The 19,135-nt window shown below is 38.5% G+C and overlaps 1 protein-coding gene across 13 annotated transcripts in view; it reads left to right on the forward strand.

Annotated features, from left to right (window-relative positions):
- Window positions 1-4,253: 4,253 nt before the first annotated feature.
- C2CD5 (C2 calcium dependent domain containing 5) overlaps window positions 4,254-19,135 on the forward strand; it is a 70,416-nt gene continuing 55,534 nt past the window's right edge. For 12 of the 13 annotated variants that reach the window (XR_012044436.1, XR_012044437.1, XM_072875084.1 and 9 more), the window contains exons 1-6: window positions 4,891-5,000; window positions 9,101-9,187; window positions 11,106-11,277; window positions 13,584-13,679; window positions 14,241-14,396; window positions 16,901-17,099. Coding sequence is in view for 11 of the 13 variants with exons in the window: in XM_072875084.1 (XP_072731185.1) it covers window positions 4,911-5,000; window positions 9,101-9,187; window positions 11,106-11,277; window positions 13,584-13,679; window positions 14,241-14,396; window positions 16,901-17,099 (800 nt within the window). In the remaining 2 variants the exon portion in view is untranslated. Of the gene's footprint in view, window positions 4,660-4,884; window positions 5,001-9,100; window positions 9,188-11,105; window positions 11,278-13,583; window positions 13,680-14,240; window positions 14,397-16,900; window positions 17,100-19,135 lie in introns of those variants that run through there. The other variant, XM_072875033.1, reaches the window with a different exon arrangement.

A 19,135-nucleotide genomic window follows, 5' to 3' on the forward strand; every position in this document is an offset into this window, starting at 1 on the left:
TTGATAAGTTGACAAAGACTCCTGTTTCAAAGACCACTTATCACACTAACTGCAGTAGAAATGGAGCCAGTATCTTCTGTGAATGCTAATAAGCAAAAGCAGATATAAAGTCTCTTTGGTGTGTTTGAACAAACTAAAAAACCAAAAAACTTTTAAATTAATTTTTGTTCAAATCAGCTCAGTGCAACATAATCAAAAAGCACTTTTCCCCATGGTTAAGACACAGCCCACCACATGATTCTATGATCTCAGGTCATGTTGTAACCTGAGGAAAGCCTAGGCCACCACCTTCTAAGCTGTATCTTGAAGAAGGCTAGTAAGCTAACATAATTGAAACCTACCCTAAAGTGATGGGTCAGCAGATTGAAGTTACAGGGAAAATCTTTTCTTTGGAGTATCAATTTCTGAACTAATGGTTCAAAGTGCATGTCTATCACAAAGGAAATCTCTCTGTGCTGGAAATCCAAGCATAGACTCAGCTAGCAGTTAAGCAGAAAACAAAACACAAAACAAAATCCTATCATACTTACAACAACTGGAAAAGAAGGGATACATGGATCTTTACATTTAGATGGTAAAATCTCCCAGCTTCCCCACACAAAAACTCTCCCCTTTTTATGACACTCACTGTTCCACACAAGATGTGTTTAATATTGTAATTAGCAATATTCTTGGTTTGTATAGTTGGGTTACAATGTCATTTAATACATGACAATACCTGCTCAAATAAGATAATGCTGTTCTTTAAGCATATCATACTTGCTATCTTGCTGAAAGACACTTCTATTGTCATGACCTGCTAAAACATCACTTTTAAGCAGAAGGGAAAAGACTCAGCAAGAAACAAAGTGGATACTAAAGTGCAAAGTCAGTTATCACACCTCCCCCCCCCCCCCCCCCCATGAAATATACCTCTTAATATTTTCTGTGGACTTCTGACATGCATATTACTGAGAAAGTACATAATATAGCTTTAGTTTCAAGTATATCCATTATATTGAACATTGTTTGCCCAGAGGGAAAACTAATGCTATTGTAGATGCCCCGAATAGTTTATTCTAGGGCTTTGACTAAACTTTCAGCTGAGCCCCTTCTACCTTTCCCTAAGTCCCTGCTGGCCCTAGAGATCTGGAATACTATTGGCATGAAATGTGTTAAGTAACATTTAATTTATGTAAAGACCAGTCTCATTCTGCCAGTATAGAAAGTCCTTAGCCCTAAGACAGGTATAATCCACCAAGCAGGTTTCTTAATGCATTACGATCATACCTAATTGATCCTTCCAAGTATCTAAGAAACAGATTTGAACTGGTTCTCTGAAACAGGTGTTGTTCTCATTTCTAGTCCTTTGACTACTAAAATCTTCCATTGAAAAGCTGGATCCTTAGACAGATTTTTTTTTTTTTGAGAAGAAATATGCATTGCATTAATTCCTGTATTTCATAATCCCATAGAGAGGGAGATGTTCACTAGGCAACACTGGTAAAGGTTCCCTGGAACTTTTTTCTTATAGTATCCCAAACAGGAAATAATATGGCCTGTTCAGAGAGTCTCCAGGGGAAATTAAAAGGAATGTTCAGAGGCATGAAAAAAGACCTATGAAGAAAGAGTGGAAAAATTAAAGTTACTTATTTCAAACAAGTAAATTTAAAAAAATAAAGGGAACAATTCTTCCTTCTCCCTCATAATGTAAGAGATAGGAGTCCACAAGTGAAATCAGTTTGTAAGTTCAAAATAAAAAGGAGATAAATTTTCCCAAAGCAGGTAGTTAACCTGTGGATCTTACTGGCCCCAGATGCTATAAATTAAACAACAAAAAAGATTACCTAAAAGAATATGTACCAGTTATTACCAGTCTAATCGAGTAGGAGTCTTCTAATATTTCTAAAGGGATAATCTGTTCCCTAGGTTCAGTGGGTAAGAACAGACTTGTATTTCATCACAAAAACCCCCCACAGCTTTAACTTTAGAAAAATATTTTTTAAAAGTTTGAGAATAAGAAGCATTGAGGTGGATTGTCTGGAAAGATTAAAGAGGTCTTTAAGAGTCAGGAGTGCTGCAAGTTTACAAGAACCTGCCTGGAAGAGCTTACTTACCATGTTAGATGTTCTCTTGAATGTTTCCCTTTCAGCAAGCATCTGGTACAATAATGCTTGAATTGTTTAAGGATTGTCCCAAATTGTAGCTATTTCATTTAATAAGGCAGTACATGTAGCCAGGTATTCACTGTATTAACTGGCCATTAATCAGGCAAATTGTCCAATCTTCCGTGAACAATAAAGAGCTCCAGAGTTTTGTTTAGTGCGTTCAGTGACTAAAGAGGGGTTTAGGAAGACCCTGGCATCACAAACATATTTGGTAGAGCCACCTACCCATCTCTGAAGAGACAGAACTAAGCTACATTTGTGTCCTTTTGCTTATAACATACAAGACTGTTTCAATCTTTTGTTCAATGTGCTAGAAATTCCTCTTCCAAATTAAATAATTTTTTTTCAAGGATTCATGTCCTTACAAGCTGAAAAAAGTTTTCTACATATCACAAGACATGCTGTAAAATCGCAGTAACCACAGTTTCCTAATAATTGTTGCACTGTAATTTAGCTAGCAAAAAGAAACAAAGCAATAGGTGTTTTGACAGAAAAAAGAACATATGACCAAGTTTACTTTTATGTTGTTTTTACTTGTTTGTAGTCAAGAACTTACTTTACACTCCCTAAATATATTGGGCTATAAAGCCACACACCACCAATTACTGGAGGCCAAACAATGCTGTATCTAACAAGAGCAACAGAGAATGGTTTTTTGTAGTCCCATCTTGTGCTGGTAGTTTTCCACTCTAATAGTGAAGTTAAGACACAGGAACGGCTATGTTAACAGGTAATACAGTGTATCAGTGGCCCATCTTTAGGGTGAAAGAACGCTGAGGACCTAGCACCCACACCATATGCAATTCAGAGGGTTTAATTTCATACTATCTTTAATTTGCTGCCACAGCCTGAATGCCCTTAAACAGCTAGAATACATTTGGTGTATTGCTAGCTTACGCTTTTCAGTTCAGTCTTATCCAAATTAACTATTCAGTTCATATGCTCTGTAGCTGCTTGATTATGTGAGCGAAAACAACATTTAAGCAGGTGAGATTGGGAGATTCAATTCAAAAAGCACGTTTCTGGTCTAAACTAAAATCCTAGCATTAGCAGCATGTCTTCTGGTTTTGATTCCTTTCCCGGGTCTTTGCTCTTTACTGCTATCCTGCCTAGGGAGCAGTCTCATTCCAATATTCCACTCAAACAAGTGGAGTACTGGATGGATGAGGAAGAAACATGCATGTAGGCTGTTTATAATAGAATGAGTACTAGCAACAGTATGAATTGTTCCAAAGATAACTTCAAAACAAGCTAAAGAGAGTAAGTGCTATACTAGTGAGACTAAATGGAGCTAGCTAGAGCACAGATAGACAAAGATCTTCTACACATTAACTTGGTATGCCACACACTACTGTATTTCATTCATATCCTTCGTGTTTGCAGTATCACATTGCAGCCCATAACATTATTTAGTCTTTTTGTAAGATTAGAAAGAGGGGAAAATAATCCAACCAGATCTACTATTTGGCTCAACATCTGGGGAATGCTTAATCAAAACACAAGGGTTCTTTTATATTCCTGTTCACGACCACGCCAGCAGTACAACCCATGACCCGCAGATTCTCACGCAATCTAGTTGCATACTCCCAGATTCCCACCCGAGGGCACACACACGATGTAACCCCTGGCCAGCCCTGCTCCCTTGGTTTCCCCCCAAGCTTCCACAGCACTACTTCCTAAACAAAGAGCTTTTCAGGCATCAAAAAGTCAAAACCTGGCTACAAGAACCATATAAAATCCTATTTCTGATAACTAAATTCCATTTAATCTATTCATAATCCCTCAAATACTGCAAATATTTGTATTCGATTAAGAAAAAAAAAACAACAAACCCATGGGGTTTGGTTTAAGTCCTTTAAAGGACTCTCCCCTCGGGTCCTCAAGCCCGAGACCGGATCGCCTCCTTCCTCGGGGAAGGCTGGAGGCAGAGCAGGCCCGAGCCATCGGAGCCGCTGGCAGGGCTCTCCCAGCGGGCCGGGCCGGGCCGGCCGGCCTCCCCCGTGCAGGGCCTCCACGGCGGCCCGGGACGCTGAGCAGCCCAGCCCAGGGGCTGGGCGCGCCTAGCGCGACGCCCGGCACCGGGCCCCACAGAGCCGCAGACGCAAGGCTGGATGGGGGAAGAGGCGCGGCGCCGTTCCGGCCCGGCTGCGAAGGGTCTGGAGGCGGCCCCGGCCCAGCCCACAGCCCGTCCCGCCGCTGCCCCGGGCCACCCGCGGCCGGCGCCGCAGCCCCCGGCATCGATGACTCGGCGCTCAAGCACCCTGACTTCCCTTGGAAGCAGCGCCGCTTCGCAAGCGCGGAACCCATCGAGGAGTCGGCGTTCGACTTCCAGCGGGGTCTCTATGCCCCCGGCGCCATCTTGGCGCGGGGGCGGAGCGCTACCGGCAGGGGCGAGCTACGCGGCGGGGCGCCCCGGGGCCTTGCCGCCGCCAGCGGGAGAGCGTGGAGGACCACCCGTTCTCGTCCCCGCTCCCTACGCCCGCTTATGTCAGCTGCTTGCGGTAGTGACCCAGTAAGTAGCGCATGCGCCCAACTACCGTTCCCTCCCTGCTGGGTTGCGTCACGGCGCGCGTGCCTCGGGGCCGTTGCGGCGCTGGGTCCGGGCAGCGGCGCCGGGCATGGGCAGGCAGCCGCAGACCGTTGCTCGCTGTGGCGCATGCGCGCCCGCTCGCCCGCCGCCCCCCTGTGCCGTGCCGTGCCGCTCCATGGGACACGCGCGGTTGTTTTCTCCCTGCAGCCGGGGGGCGGAGGAGGAGGAGGAAGATGCCGGGGAAGCTGAAGGTCAAAATCGTGGCAGGGCGCCATTTGCCGGTGATGGACCGCGCCAGTGACCTGACCGACGCCTTTGTGGAGGTTAGCGGGAGGGGAGGGGCGCTGAGCCCCGGGGGGGGAGGAGGGCGGCCCCGCCAGCTCGCGCCTCGGGCCCGCGCACCTGCCGCCGGCGCCGCGCGGCCGAGGCACCTGCCGGGCCCCGCCGCGGCGCCCCCGGGCGAGGGGCGGGGGGACGCGCACCTACCGCGGCCGCGCGGGACGCCCCCTGCTGGCCGGCCGCGCTGCCGTGACAGGTGCCGCCGCGGTCACGTACGCTGGCGCGGAGGGCTGCCTGGGCCGCCGCCGGCCACCGCTCCCCTCGGCGGTCCCGCCCTGGGAGGCGTTTCGTGCCTTCGGGCTCGGCCAGAGAGCTGTTCTGTTGGCTGCCCCCCTCTGCGCGGGAGGGCGGGCCGGCCAGGGCCGGGTGGGCGAGCATGGGCCGCAGAGGGGCTGCAGGAGTGGCAAGGAGCACCCTGAGCCCGTGTCCGCAGGGATGCTTTAAAAGCAGTTTGCGGTTTACCCTCGGGTATGATTTTTAGCTGACAGACATGTAGAATTTGACTGGCATTTTAGAAATGGTCTACTCGTTTTCAGCGTCTCTCGGCTGAAGGTTGTTAATGAATGGCTCTTGCTGATGTCGCAGCCAAATGGAATCCATTTCAGGATTCGAGAGATGCGTTGTAAGCAGGATGGAGAAGTAGTAAAAGCGTGTTTAAGTCATTTGTATCTCTGAATATATGAAGTGCAGAGTGGTTGTACAGGCTTTACTTCTAAGGCCGATATTCATATTTCTATTTAAAGTCTTTGAAATACTGAAATATTTTCAAAGAGGATTTCTATTGGACAAATATTTAATATTGTTTGCATGTTTAAATCACTTTATTGTACCAAAAGTATCTAACCTCAACATTCTTTACAATCATGTAGCTAGTTGACAGTCAATATAGAAGGCGTTCTCAGGAAGGGATTGTAAAATAAGTGACGTAATCCTTCTGTTTTATGATTCATTATTTCCAGTATGAACAACTTAGAACATTTCAGAAACATCCATAGATTCAGAAATCATACTCTTAGAAAAAGCAAAGAGGTGTTTAAAAATGGAATGCTATGTAAATGCATGCTTGTACCACAAATAGTAATTCAGGTTGGCACAACACTGGAATTAAGGTAGGAAGACAGAATGTCTTTCTAGAACTGCATAAATTGAAAAGTCTGATAATAGTAATATCAAAATAAATTTTGATATATAAGTCCTGATTTGGTTTGATGCTTAAAAATTTGGTTGACATTAGACAGTAAGCACATTGCTTAGTGAGACAGCAAATTGGTAATAAAGTGAAAATTTATTTCTCATGTGCTTTTCAATGCAGCTGAAATAGTACACAGTTGTATTTTATTACATGAATGACAATCATTTAATTTAGTGTTTCAGTGTTTGGTTTCAGATGTTTCATCACTCAGTTTTTAATTTATAAACGTTTCTCTTGTAATGCTAAATTTGATTAATAGGCAGTGTACAACAACTTGATGTGTGCTACTAGGAGACAGGGAAAACAGGAATAGGAAATACAGCTCTCTGATGAGTTTCATGTGGCCTGTTTTTATGCTGCCCTGAGGAGAAACAGCTCTCTTCTCCTGTTGGTCGTTTGTTCCCAACCCTGCGCCATCTGTGCCAACCCCACTGTCTGAGTAGCTGTGTAGCAAAATAGATTTGGAAATTCATCTGGTTAAAGACTAGCTTAGCAAAAAAGGAAAATAAAATTTATCAGAAAGATCAATTTACTTAGGTGGGTTAATGTGCAGTTTCATGAATGTCTTGGCACAAATAAAGCTGAAGAAATATGTAGATGGGGCCTTGCTTTTAGCACTGTTACTTAGAAAGACTGTGGGAACTACCCTTTCCACATACAGAGTAGGCAAGGCAGTAGGTGAGATTTATGTCAAAATAAATAGAGCTTGAAACTGTTGTTTTATTTTTCAGTGTAAGGTTGCTGAAAACCTTTACAAAACGTTTTCACGAAAATAAAAATGAAAAGCTAAAGTAATGTTAAGGTACTAGCTGATGACTAGCCTTTAATTTCCTTGTTAAATTTTCTCATATAAATCTAGAATTAGAAAAGAAAATGAGAAAAGACTTTAGAGCTCTTACTTGGCTCAGGTTATGCATAACTTGGACTTTGCCAGCATGTGTGATCTGGAGCAAATTAGCACAATTTCTTCTGTAATTGTGCTTCTAAATTTGTACAGCGGACAGCAGTGTAGTGCTTGATTGTCTCTACTAGCTTTAATGAACTAGCTTGACTACTGGAGAATTTCAGTTGTAGCTGCCTGGGGCTCCAAGGGAACTAATTTACTCCCTAGATAACATGTAAAAATAGGTTGGGTGGAGCTCTGGGCTGTTGCATCTTGGCAGCTTCTGGTACATAAGGTAGCTCAGTTAAAACTAGCATCAGTATCACTTGATTATACTGCTTTGTGTGACGAATACACATTCTAAGTGGCAGTGCTCTTAGTTTTCTGTGTGCACATAGGCTGCATCCACCTTTTGATAGCTAGATGATTTTTTACACTAAGGTTGCTTAGTCCTGTGTTTTCATACTGCTCTGGCTTTTTAACTTTAAAGCTTACTTTGAAGTAACTTCTTCTTGAAAAGCATTACTGTTCATTGAATCAAATAAGGGGCCCCACCTTTTTTTTGTTTCTTTGGTCACAAATGCTGTACAGGGTTCTGTTGACTGAGGTATGTACAGTTCTATATAGAGAGCTCAGCGTGAACTCATAGTCCAGTTCTGCAGTGCTTTAGGCTTTTCAAATTAACTGGGCGTACTTAAGCAAGTGCAGAATCTCTTTAGAGTTGGGGTATGCACCTATGCAAAATAATCACCGTATTACTGAAACATGTAAAGTGTTTATTTAATACTTTCTTGAGCAAAAATATTTTAAAAACTGCTGTACTGTTTTCAAAAGCTAAGCCTAAATTTAGTCTCCAAAATCCATTTAGACTTTTAGAAAGAAAATAGCATTCAAAATCCACAACTGTCTTTGACTGCAGCATTTCTTTTATATCAGCACATTCATTATTTTCTTAAGAATCTTGAATGAATTAAAAAAAATAACTTTGGGTATTTGTAAGTACCATCAGATAGTTGGTATGAGTTGAAGTACTAATTATTTTGAGAGGCAACATTCAGAGAATTAGAAGTGTTTGTAAATGGTTTGGAATGAAAGCTGCAGTGAAATAAAGGCTCTTGCATTGTGCAGCACGGTTTCTTGATGTATGGAGCATCACAGAAATTCAGTTTCACTTTTCTTTTTTTTTTTTTAAAAAAAACCCAAACAAATTGGGTCCTTCTGAAATAGACTGCTATGGAGACCAAATGGAGATTCCTGAAATAAGCTGTTATGTAGTTGAAGGTGCATTAATCAATAGAAGTAGGGAGAATATTTAATCTTCAGTAACTGTGGGTTACAGGGATATATATAGAGATATGTAATCTTAACCTTTTTGCCTATATGCTTTCTGAAATTTTCTATATTTTAAGAAAGGAATAGAAACTGATAAGGTGCTTCCCCCTTGCTGCTCTGAATTTACTGATATGTGTCCAGCATATCAAGATTGCAGTTAATGGAGATGGTTTCCGTTATTTTTCTGGTGTGTATCTGGGGAGATTTCTTAAATTTAAGAAATAAATTTACCCATGTTACCATTTTATTTCCAGATTTCTTTTATAAATTGTCAATAAAGCTGATTTAGAAATCCTAGAGAGAACAGTAATAGGACATAAACTATCAATATTTAGATAGAATACTTTTGCTTATAATATTTCTAAACTGAAGGCGAAAAAGAGTGTACCAAGTGACTTGGAATAGCCAATATAAGCAATATTTTTACCTCTCAAGTGATTAGGAGGAAAAGAAACGATTTTAATAGTGGGAGAGAGAGATTTATTGGAAGTCTTGTTGTTACGTGGAAGGTTACTTACTGATACTTGTGAATAGATTAAAAAAGCCAGTCTCACTGAAAAGGATTTGTTGATATTGTTGAAATATGTATTTGAAATTATTTGCATGTGTAGATTTAATGGGTTTCTAAATTTATTTATTAATATTTATTATTAATAATAGAATGCTTGTATTTTTAGGTAAAATTTGGAAATACAACATTTAAGACAGATGTGTATCCCAAATCACTTAATCCTCAGTGGAATTCTGAGTGGTTCAAGTTTGAAGTAAGTATTTTTTTCAAGAGTTTGCCTGCATCTGTATAGACACTCTGGTTTAGATGCCCTTAATGAAATAATTTCATTTCAGGCAGAAAATGAGTTTTGAGGAGTGAAGTGTATTTCTGTTTAAATACACATGAAGCCTTTTCATCAAGCCTGTCTACAGTTAGATCTTGTTTGCTAAAGGCTTTTTAGGACTGTTTGTAAAGTTAAAAGCTTGCCCAATTTGATCAAACTCAAATGTTATTCTGGGTAATAATAAAAAAGACAAGACAGAGTTAAAAGTGGGGGGAAAATAGCATTATGGATTAGGCTTTCAGATATTAGTACAGGTATGCTTGTATTTTTTTTTAAAGGGGTAATTTTGAGTAAGGAAAGTTAATTGGGATTTGAAATGTTACTTTGGGTTGCAAGAATAATGCACTTGACAGAGAAGAAAATGGAGAATTCCAGTGAGAAAATTACAAAATAAAGAGCTTGGACAACAATTACTGGACACTTTCTTTTCCTGTTTCCTTATGTAATAATGAGGGCACTCAGCATTTTCCTGTAATTGCTTGTTGCTTTCCAGGATCTGATTTGTTGATGTTCTTTGACATTACGCCCTGAACAAGTGTTTACATATTCTGTTTTTTTTTTTCTTTGTTACTGCATTTTTTTTAATTACTTAAAAAAAAAAAGTAATGGTGTTTAGAATAAATTAATTGTTAAAACATCTGAATATATAGTACTGGTTCATTTATAGTGTTCTAAGATAATATCACAGTATAAACATGGTTGTAAATATATGTACATATAATAAAGTGATGTAATATCTGGTAATGTTAGAAATATTCTAGAGCAAATATAAAATAGTAAGGTTAGGCAGATTATTAATCAACGCGGAATGCTTGATTAAGAGCATGTCTTAATCGGCAATCCATGTTGATCAAGAAAGTAGTACTGTGGTGTTGAAATTAAATTAATTTTTCTTTTTTTATCTTTCAGTTCCTGGGGTCATTTTTTTGGGAAGGGGAAAGAGCTGATCTGTGTGGAGGGTTAACTCTACTCATACAGAGAGAGTTTTTTTGACAATAACGGAAGTCTCAAAATTATATCTTTTTGCATGGAAAAATGGATTTGGGAAAGAAAAGAGCCAAACAGCAACATTGAAATGTGGAATTCTTTTTTTTTTTTTCTTTTCTTTCCTTTCCCAAAGAGTGGAAAAACACTAACTGCTTAAGACACTGTAAGTGTGTGCGTGTATGTGTAGTTGGATCTTTTTGCAAGATTACATGTTATGATTCTGCAAACACTTACATGAGTCATCCCATTGCATTTAGCAAACCTGATTCTTGGTTTGTGATGTTGAACACAAAAAGTTGTAGAATGTCTATCTTTGTATGTCCTAAAAAATAGTTGAGGTGTCTGCAGATGGGTTATTTATTTAGGAAAATACATGTCTGAAATTACTGGGTTTTTACAATGGGTTATATAAAATGTCTTGTCTTCTTTTAAGCCACTGACCAGCTTGGAAAGGTGAGAGGACCAGTAAATATAACTTCAGAGTACAATAGTCCTCTGAGATGCTTTATCTTAAATTTTCTCTTTTTTTAATGAAAAGTATGTATTGTGGAGATGGGTAGACAGTTTAGGGAATGTGACTTAAAACAAATCATGTGGAATTTTAAAATGTGTAGTCACTGTAATCTTTCTTTTCTGTTCTTCTCCCAGTGATAACTCTGGTTCCAGGATCTCACCAGTCTGTGAAGGGTAAAATCAAAATAACTGAATGTGCTTAGATACAGGAAATTGAAATTACAGATTTATCTGTGTCAGGTCACCGTACATCACTAATTCTCCTCTTTTTTGCATTCGTTTTTCAGCAGTATTTCCCTGTGTGTTTTTTTAAATACTCAGATTCCATGTTAATATTTGTTTCTAGGTAGATGATGAAGAGCTACAAGATGAGCCTCTCCAAATCACAGTTCTTGATCATGATACCTACAGTGCTAATGATGCCATTGGCAAAGTGTACATAGATATTGATCCTTTGCTCTATAGTGAAGCAGCTACGGTTATTTCAGGATGGTTTCCTATTTATGATACCATTCATGGTAAGATTTTCTAATTTAGAAGTAAAAAAATGTTGTTTGAGATGTAATCTGCTTCTTACAATCTTCATTTCTGTAAGCTGTCTTCAGAAATTTGTAATAATTTTATCCTTGGGAGCTAGAATGCTACTTTTCTGGCGCTTTTTTCCTTATTTCTGGCATGAGAAAATTTCTGGCATAGTCGTTCAGACTAGTGCTTGGCAGAACGCCTTTCATAGAACTTGTGACAAGTGGAAGAAGTCTCCACGTGGTATTTAAAATAGTTACTGCAAAATTCAGATATTAAAAAAAAAAAAAAAAAGACCCAAACATACTTTTCCAATTACCACGTGTTCACAAAAGAATATAGTTTTGCTGAAGTCACTTGGGGTGTGCCGTCCTGGGATGTTGGATAAACTTCACTTGATTGAGATGGAGGGATAGGATGTGATGTATTTTCCACATAAAATACAGGATGAAATTCCTTTTCCCTGCAGAAAGTACTCTCAGTGCTAGGTAGATTTCATCAGAATATCTTGAAGGTATGAGAAATGAAGTTGATCATATATTTGCCTTTGATTTTAATGAAACACAGCTTTTGTCCCAGAAAATCAAGGTCAGTTTACAGCAGTTAGCTTGCTTCTTGAATGCCTTATTGCAGAACATCTATGTGGTTGTCATTACCACCCTTGTTCATTATCCAGTGTGAATTAAATAACCTAACTATGTTAAAAGCTAATTGTAACTCATTGTTGGGAAATAATTAATGGTATTTACTGGATGATCATCATAGCTGATGCAAAGTATTTTTTACATTTAAAACAGTTATATTGAAGAGTGGTTTTTTGAGAAATATTGCATGTATTTTTCTTACTTATCTTTTTATTCCATTCACATTTTCCTATCAAACATTTTTCTTTTGAAGTTAAACTAGGTGAACACTTGTCTCAGGATGTATACAACTTGTATGTCAGAGAGAATTAGATTTCTCTATATTTTTCTAGTTCTGTTACTATTTCAGAGCTTTTTTTTCTATTTAAGTAAAATTAGAATTCTTATATTTTCATGCTCATAGAGGTAGATTCTAGTTATCTTGATCCTTGGCAAACAGTAATTGATGCTTCCTTAAAAAAATAATGAAGATAATGTTTATAAATTTTTATTATAATTTTTTTTTTTGCACCTTAACATGATTATTTGTGAAAATATATGACCCTGATGCACTTCCTGTTATAATAACTGAAGGCTTCTTTCTGTTGGCATTTTGGAACATAGGTATAGGTGACTTTATTGCAGTAATGTCAGAGTCAATCTATGAATCTAATGCTTTTCTTTGAGTGTCATATGTTTGTGATAAAGGCTTCTGAAGACACTAGGGATCAGACTTATCAAGTAGTTTAGTCCTCAATATGTCAGAACCTATAATATGTGAAATGATTTTGTTACTGAGTGGGGAAGAAGAAGAAAAAGCTCAGAATAGAAAAGTAGAAAAATAAAAAAGGAATGGCTGTGTGTTGAGGAAATATTCCATTATTAATAAGGTTTAATTGTGGCCAAAAATTAAGCTTTATCTAAAAAGTCTGTAATACCCTATTTTTAATATGTGTCTTTTCATAATCAAAGTATTTTACAAACATTTACTGTGCCACTTTGCGGTTCTAGAAAGAACCATAAATTTTCTCTTTGGATTGAACTTCACAGAGTAGCTTTACTGTGATTTTGAAACCATTTCAGGGAGAAAATGTAAAAGCTTTTTGGTGTTGGTCAGAGCTTTTTGATGGGGACAGGACTCCAGTTTCAAGGCATCTGTACTCAAAGTTAGTACTTCTGACCTTTTGCGCTAAGGATATCTTGGGACAGTCATGGTACTTAGATACTGATTTTATACCCTTCCTGCATTGATGGTACAGGGCAAAGGAGCAGAGAGAGCATTTGCTCACTGCAGCAGAGGCCACTGCAGTATCAGGAGGCTGATGGCTTCTCTTTTCCCAGTCCCATCCGTACACCAGGTATTTGAGGACTGTTGCTTGCATAGCTTCAGCTTCAAAGGCTGGGCAGAACTAGAAACTTCCTCTGAGAGGGCGTATCTGCATCAAACCTGAGAGGCAAGGAAATGTCTTCCTGCTTCTCTGGCCCAGGCTAGAATTGACATGTGAACTGCCAGTTGAACCAAGCGGTTCCAGCAGGGTTATAGTTTTTCCTGCAAAGAATGTACTAACTCATTGGTAATAGAAAGTGCATTAATTACTAATAATAGGGAATAACTAATAGGGCTAGTTTTGTATTTGTTTCTGATACAGCTTCTAATTTTTCATGTTTTTTATTGATAGGTATACGTGGGGAGATCAATGTGGTGGTGAAAGTAGATCTCTTCAATGATTTGAACAGATTTAGGCAGTCATCCTGTGGAGTCAAGTTTTTTTGCAGTAAGTAGAGGAAAAAAGTTTATTCGAATGCAAAACTTCCCCCTCTTCTTTTCTTTCTTTACCTGTTCTGTCAGTTTCCCTTCTTTCACCAGCTTATTGCATAAGCCCAGTGGAGATTACATTGAAGCCAGTAGCAAATACAGGAAATTGTTTAGTTTTCTTTTTTTTTAAATAAATTTTTACTGTTCATATTTCGAAACAACGTAAATAACTGATTCCTCCCCCCCCCCCCCCCCAATCTTTCTGAAGTTGCATTTCAGTGCATGTGCATACACACGTTGTGTTACTTTCAGTGCATATCCTGTTAAAGAGGCACGAAGTGAAAAGGTTTCATAATGGTACATGTTGTAACTGTTACACTGGACAGTTATCTTATCAGTGTTCCAGAGTCTCTCAGAACAAAATTGCTTAGAGTATGTACATGTTTTAACAGAAAATCATGTGGATTACTTTCTGGAATCGTTCACATCACTTTTTATGTGTAATTTTGTTTTTCTTGGAATTCTTGGCTTATAGACTTATGCCTTACATCTTTTATATAAAAGTATTTTTTTTTAACAGCTACATCTATTCCTAAGTGTTACAGAGCAGTAGTAATTCATGGATTTGTGGAAGAACTTGTAGTTAATGAAGACCCAGAATACCAGTGGATAGACCGAATTCGTACACCAAGGGCATCGAATGAGGCTAGACAAAGACTTATTTCACTCATGTCAGGTATTAAACATGTAGGCTGTAATGGTTATTGCTGCTTTTAAAAATATTCACCATTTAAATAAGTGACTTGCTTAAGACAACTTTGTATATGATTTTTGGTATTAATTATGTTTATTTTTTCAGTTCACAGTGTCTTCTGTGTCTGGAGGTTCTGTTGTCCTAACTGATGGCCAGTATGGCTGACTTTTTTTTTTTTTTTTTTGGTCTTTCTTTCTTTCTTTTCCTTCTTGGTGAGGGCATGCTGCTGTCTAATTCATTGATTGTTTTTAGCAAGATCTTAGAAACCCATGGAACTGTCTTGAAGATGTTCTTAACCCATATGAGGAGTATTACTAGAATTTTGACTTAATTAAAATAATAAACTACTCCACCCTCTTTGAACTACTTTGAACTGTGTGAACAAATATACACCATCTCAGATACAGGGTGTATTAATACTTATCCCATGTTTTCAAAGTCAAGATTGGTTCATTGTTTCTCAAGCACACTTCCGTATTGCCTTGCATGGATTCTGCAGGACATACCTGCAATGCCTGGAGAGACCAGTGATTAGAGTCGATTGATGTCTCCACAGTATCAAGTATCTTCACAGAGGTTTTTTTTTTTTATTCCTTATGCTTATGAACAGCAGTTGTGAACCAAGATCCTTCTGTTTCAGTGCCAATAGAACGGAACAAAACACCCCTACTCTAGAGTGCTTACACACTAAGACAAGGGACAACCAATTGAGAGAGGTGGACAATATTGAAGGTGTAATGAATACAAAGAAATGATGAAAAATAGCCACTAGAATGATAGGCAGTGGTTTCAGTTCTCTAATTGGCTCTTAATGTTGTCAGGTTTCTTTTAGATGCAGCTGTGTTTTAAGGAAGATACTAAAAGAAAAAGTGAGTTGGGTTTTGCAAGCATGTATGGAAATCTTTAGGAAGTGGGGCAACATAAAAGATCACGGAGATGTTACTCAGCATCTTCACTAGGAGAGCCAGCACGTTTTGAGGAAAACTAAAAAACAATATTGTCGTAACTGATGTGAATTCACTTTTTATGAGGTTTTTAATGTAGCTCCCCTGGTATGTCAGTTTACATGATTAACATTTGCATATCTCTTGCGTTGCATAAATGGTGAAAGTGGATAAAGTAGCACATGTGGAAGTATTCTGCTAGATTTTATTAATATTTTTATTCATGGCAGTGGTTAAGAGGAAAAAACCCAAAGGACCTCATAGCAATACTGTTTCATGTCATGTAATATAATGGTTCACATTGCAATCATTGTTACTGGTGGCCACACCTAAAGAATCCTGAAGAAATCTGTAACTTCTGAGAACGACCCAGGCTGTTTCATAGTTCTCTGTCATATTACGTGTTGTATATGTGAAAAAAGAATTCAGTCTCAACCTTGGCTTGAATGGAATCCATAGTAGTTTTCACTCAGCTAGAAACTTTCATACTCTACCTCAATCTTCGAGATTTTTTTTCAAGACCAATACATGCATAATTTCAGCCTCTGTTAAGAAGTTTACAATAGGAACCTTTTCTGGTCATGTTAAAACCAAGCTTCTAGAAAGCAGTAGTGATCATTTCATTCCACTTGATTTCTTACCATCATTGACATTGGGACTGTAAGGCTATCGTCTGTGACGGTGAGGCTTTTTCAGTTTATTAACAGAGGAATTCTGTTTGTTAACAGAGGAATTCTGTTAACAAACTGTAAATCTTTTCCAAATCTTTCCGAACTGGAAATCTGTTTCCAAAATGGAAATCTTTCATTTTCATCAAAAGAGAGATTATATTTTGCACCTAGTGTTACCAAGGCTAGCTACATGGATCAATGAACTTTTTTAAAAAACATGCTGCTAAGTAAGCATCTATGGCAGACCATTGTCTTACGGTTACAGTCTTTAAGTCTTTGAGTGCAGCTAATAGAGGAGAAGTGGCAGTCTTTTGTTTGCAGTGGGTGGCATATTAGGTATTGTTTTGTTTATTTGGTGTTACATTTTGTAGATGAGGCTGCATATTGAACACTATTAATTTAAGAAGAGCAAAAAGTATGATTTAGGTTGAAATATTTTTAAATAAGTTTGTAAAAAAAAAAAAAAAATTATAGATGCCTATCCACATGGTTTTCAAAGGTGTTGCATTGTTCTGAACTGTATGGAGTATTTAGAAACTTGTGTGTGTTCCAGCACACGTCTTGCCCATCTCTTTCTCTAAGTAAAAAAGGGAAAACTAATGAAAATAAAAACCAGATAAAAACATTTCTGAAATAACATGTTGTAATCAGAGTATATTTGGAGGAAAAAGGAAAAAGCTATGCAAATCATGAACATCACACTATATTATAGGAGGTAGAGATTCTGATGAGCTGCTTGGTGTAATTATGTAAGATTGGATCTATTGCCTGTTTTACTGACTTGGAGATTCCAAAAGCAGAGGCCAAAGACCACAAAAGAAAATAGGGAAAGTTCACTGCAATTATGAGCTCTTTACCTTTTGTTTTGTAGGTGAATTGCAAAGGAAGATTGGCTTGAAGGTGCTTGAAATGAGAGGAAATGCTGTTGTTGGTTATTTGCAGTGTTTTGATTTGGAGGGAGAGTCTGGACTAGTAGTACGAGCTATAGGAACAGCCTGCACGTTGGATAAATTAAGTAACACATCAGCATTTTTACCTGCATGTAACTCCCCATCCAAAGAAATGAAGGAGTAAGTATGAATTAATAATTTGTAGGGAAACAAGTTTCATCTCTCTTTTCATATTCATTCAGTTTTACATAACCAGTGTGATTTCTTTTTTTTCCCCAGAATTTGTTTTTGTTTTGTAGCTTTATTTGTCTGCAACTCAGTTTATATTCCACAATTTTGAAATGTTTTAGGTTGGATTACTTAAGTTCTTTCTTTAGAAGCTGGAGTGGTAAACCTTAATATGACTTTTTTGAATTTATATAGCAACGGTATTACGTATCCTTGGGTTGTGATCCGCCAGTTTCCTAACTAATAATTAGTTCTGCCCTGACTCTGTGTTTGTACAGTAAACGTTTTTTGTGAGGTCTTCTTATGATATACCTTCTGTTCAAGATTTTCCAAGTTCAGTAAAATCAGGTTTGAGTGTTTATTCTGAGCATATAAGAAAAGATAAATTTTGAATTTAGACAGTGTTTATGCTGAGCATATAAGAAAAGACAAATTTTTAATTCAGGCAGTTCTGTCAGTGATTTAGAGAATGACCCTGAAGTAGTCTCGTCTTTTCTTGTGTGCTTTGCTTTTTACTGTTGCAAAACAAGTAGGGCTATTACAAAACAGGTAGGGTTACAGACTACTTGCAGAGAAAACTTTTTATGATGAGAGGTAGAATTTCTTGATCTTTGTTGTATCTACTGCAGCACCAAACACAGTTTGAATGCAATCTTTAATGTCTCTACAAATTAATGGAAAAATACTTGCAGTCTTCTTCAAATTTTTACTACTTGGATAAATTAGTTATTTTCTGTTTGGTAGAGCAATCCAGTTTCTGGAAGGAAAAAACAGCACCAAAAAGTATACTACTAATGCTATGTTTCCAGAGGTATTATTTGAATTAGCTATTTTCATTAACTTGGAACTGTTGTGACATTACAATAGTAGTTAGGCATTTTTGTTGTGCAGGCATCAGTATGATCTGACTTCTCAAAATTACTGGTTTCTGTTTCAAATCATAGCTTGTTTAACTTGTCTTGATTTTTAAAATTTGCCGTCAAAAGAGCTTCTGGATACACTGCAGCATAAAATAACAGTGGTGATTAAAAAAAAAAAAAAGGTGGACCTGGTTAACTACCAACTTAAAGAGCATTCATAAATAAATCGGTAGCTTTCACTCTGGAGCAAAATGTGGAAATTCCACCCCCCAAATAATCCATGTTCAGCTTGGTGGTGGATATTGTCAGAATCATTGTCCCATCAGTCCAAAAAATGGGAATGTTTCTCAAAGGCAGCACAATCAACTAATACTTCTTATTATTGGCTTTACTAACTTGATGTCCTGTTGCCAAAGAATCAATTACACATTCACGAGCTAGTGCTTAAGCTGTTCCTTTCTCTCTTTTTATTTCATCTGGACTCTTGCATGCTAGGAATTAAAATTCTTAGAGTCTGCTTAAAGTAAGAGATCTCCTCTAGCTAAACTTCCCTGAAATAATTTATAACATAACTTTGCAACCTGTTTGTATGTATTGTTTTCTTTTCTTCCACCTTGGCTGCAAATTCTCTCAGGTCTCCGCTGGTTCATCCGCCAAGCCATGGATGCCGCTCGACTCACAACAGCCCAATTCACACTGCTACTGGCTCACGACTTACTCAGAACTTCTCTGTGTCTGTTCCCACTCTCATCTACACTGGTACGAGACTGCTCAGACTCAAGAGCTGGGGAGAGGCAGGCCACAGGCACAGTGGTCGCAAAGTGCAGGCAGGCAGGCAGTGTAGGCAGGTACCACCCATCTTTTCTCCCTCATTTTCTCATGGAGACACCTTCCATTGTCAGTGAAGAACTACTCTGTGTGCAGCTGCTGAAACAAAGGCAATAGTTTCTTGAAAATGCATCAGAGTCTCTTCCACAAAGCCACACTCTTCATTTCTTTTTAACATGCTTACTTCCTAAGAAATTAAGTAAAAATAAGTTGATGTATCTGAGAAACATTTGTCATTTTGCAGTCATTGGAGGAAATCATGTTTTGATTGGAGTTCATAATTGCTTTCAAGCGTAATTC

Source organism: Ciconia boyciana, chromosome 1, assembly GCF_034638445.1.
Source record: "Ciconia boyciana chromosome 1, ASM3463844v1, whole genome shotgun sequence".
Classification (NCBI taxonomy): domain Eukaryota; kingdom Metazoa; phylum Chordata; class Aves; order Ciconiiformes; family Ciconiidae; genus Ciconia; species Ciconia boyciana.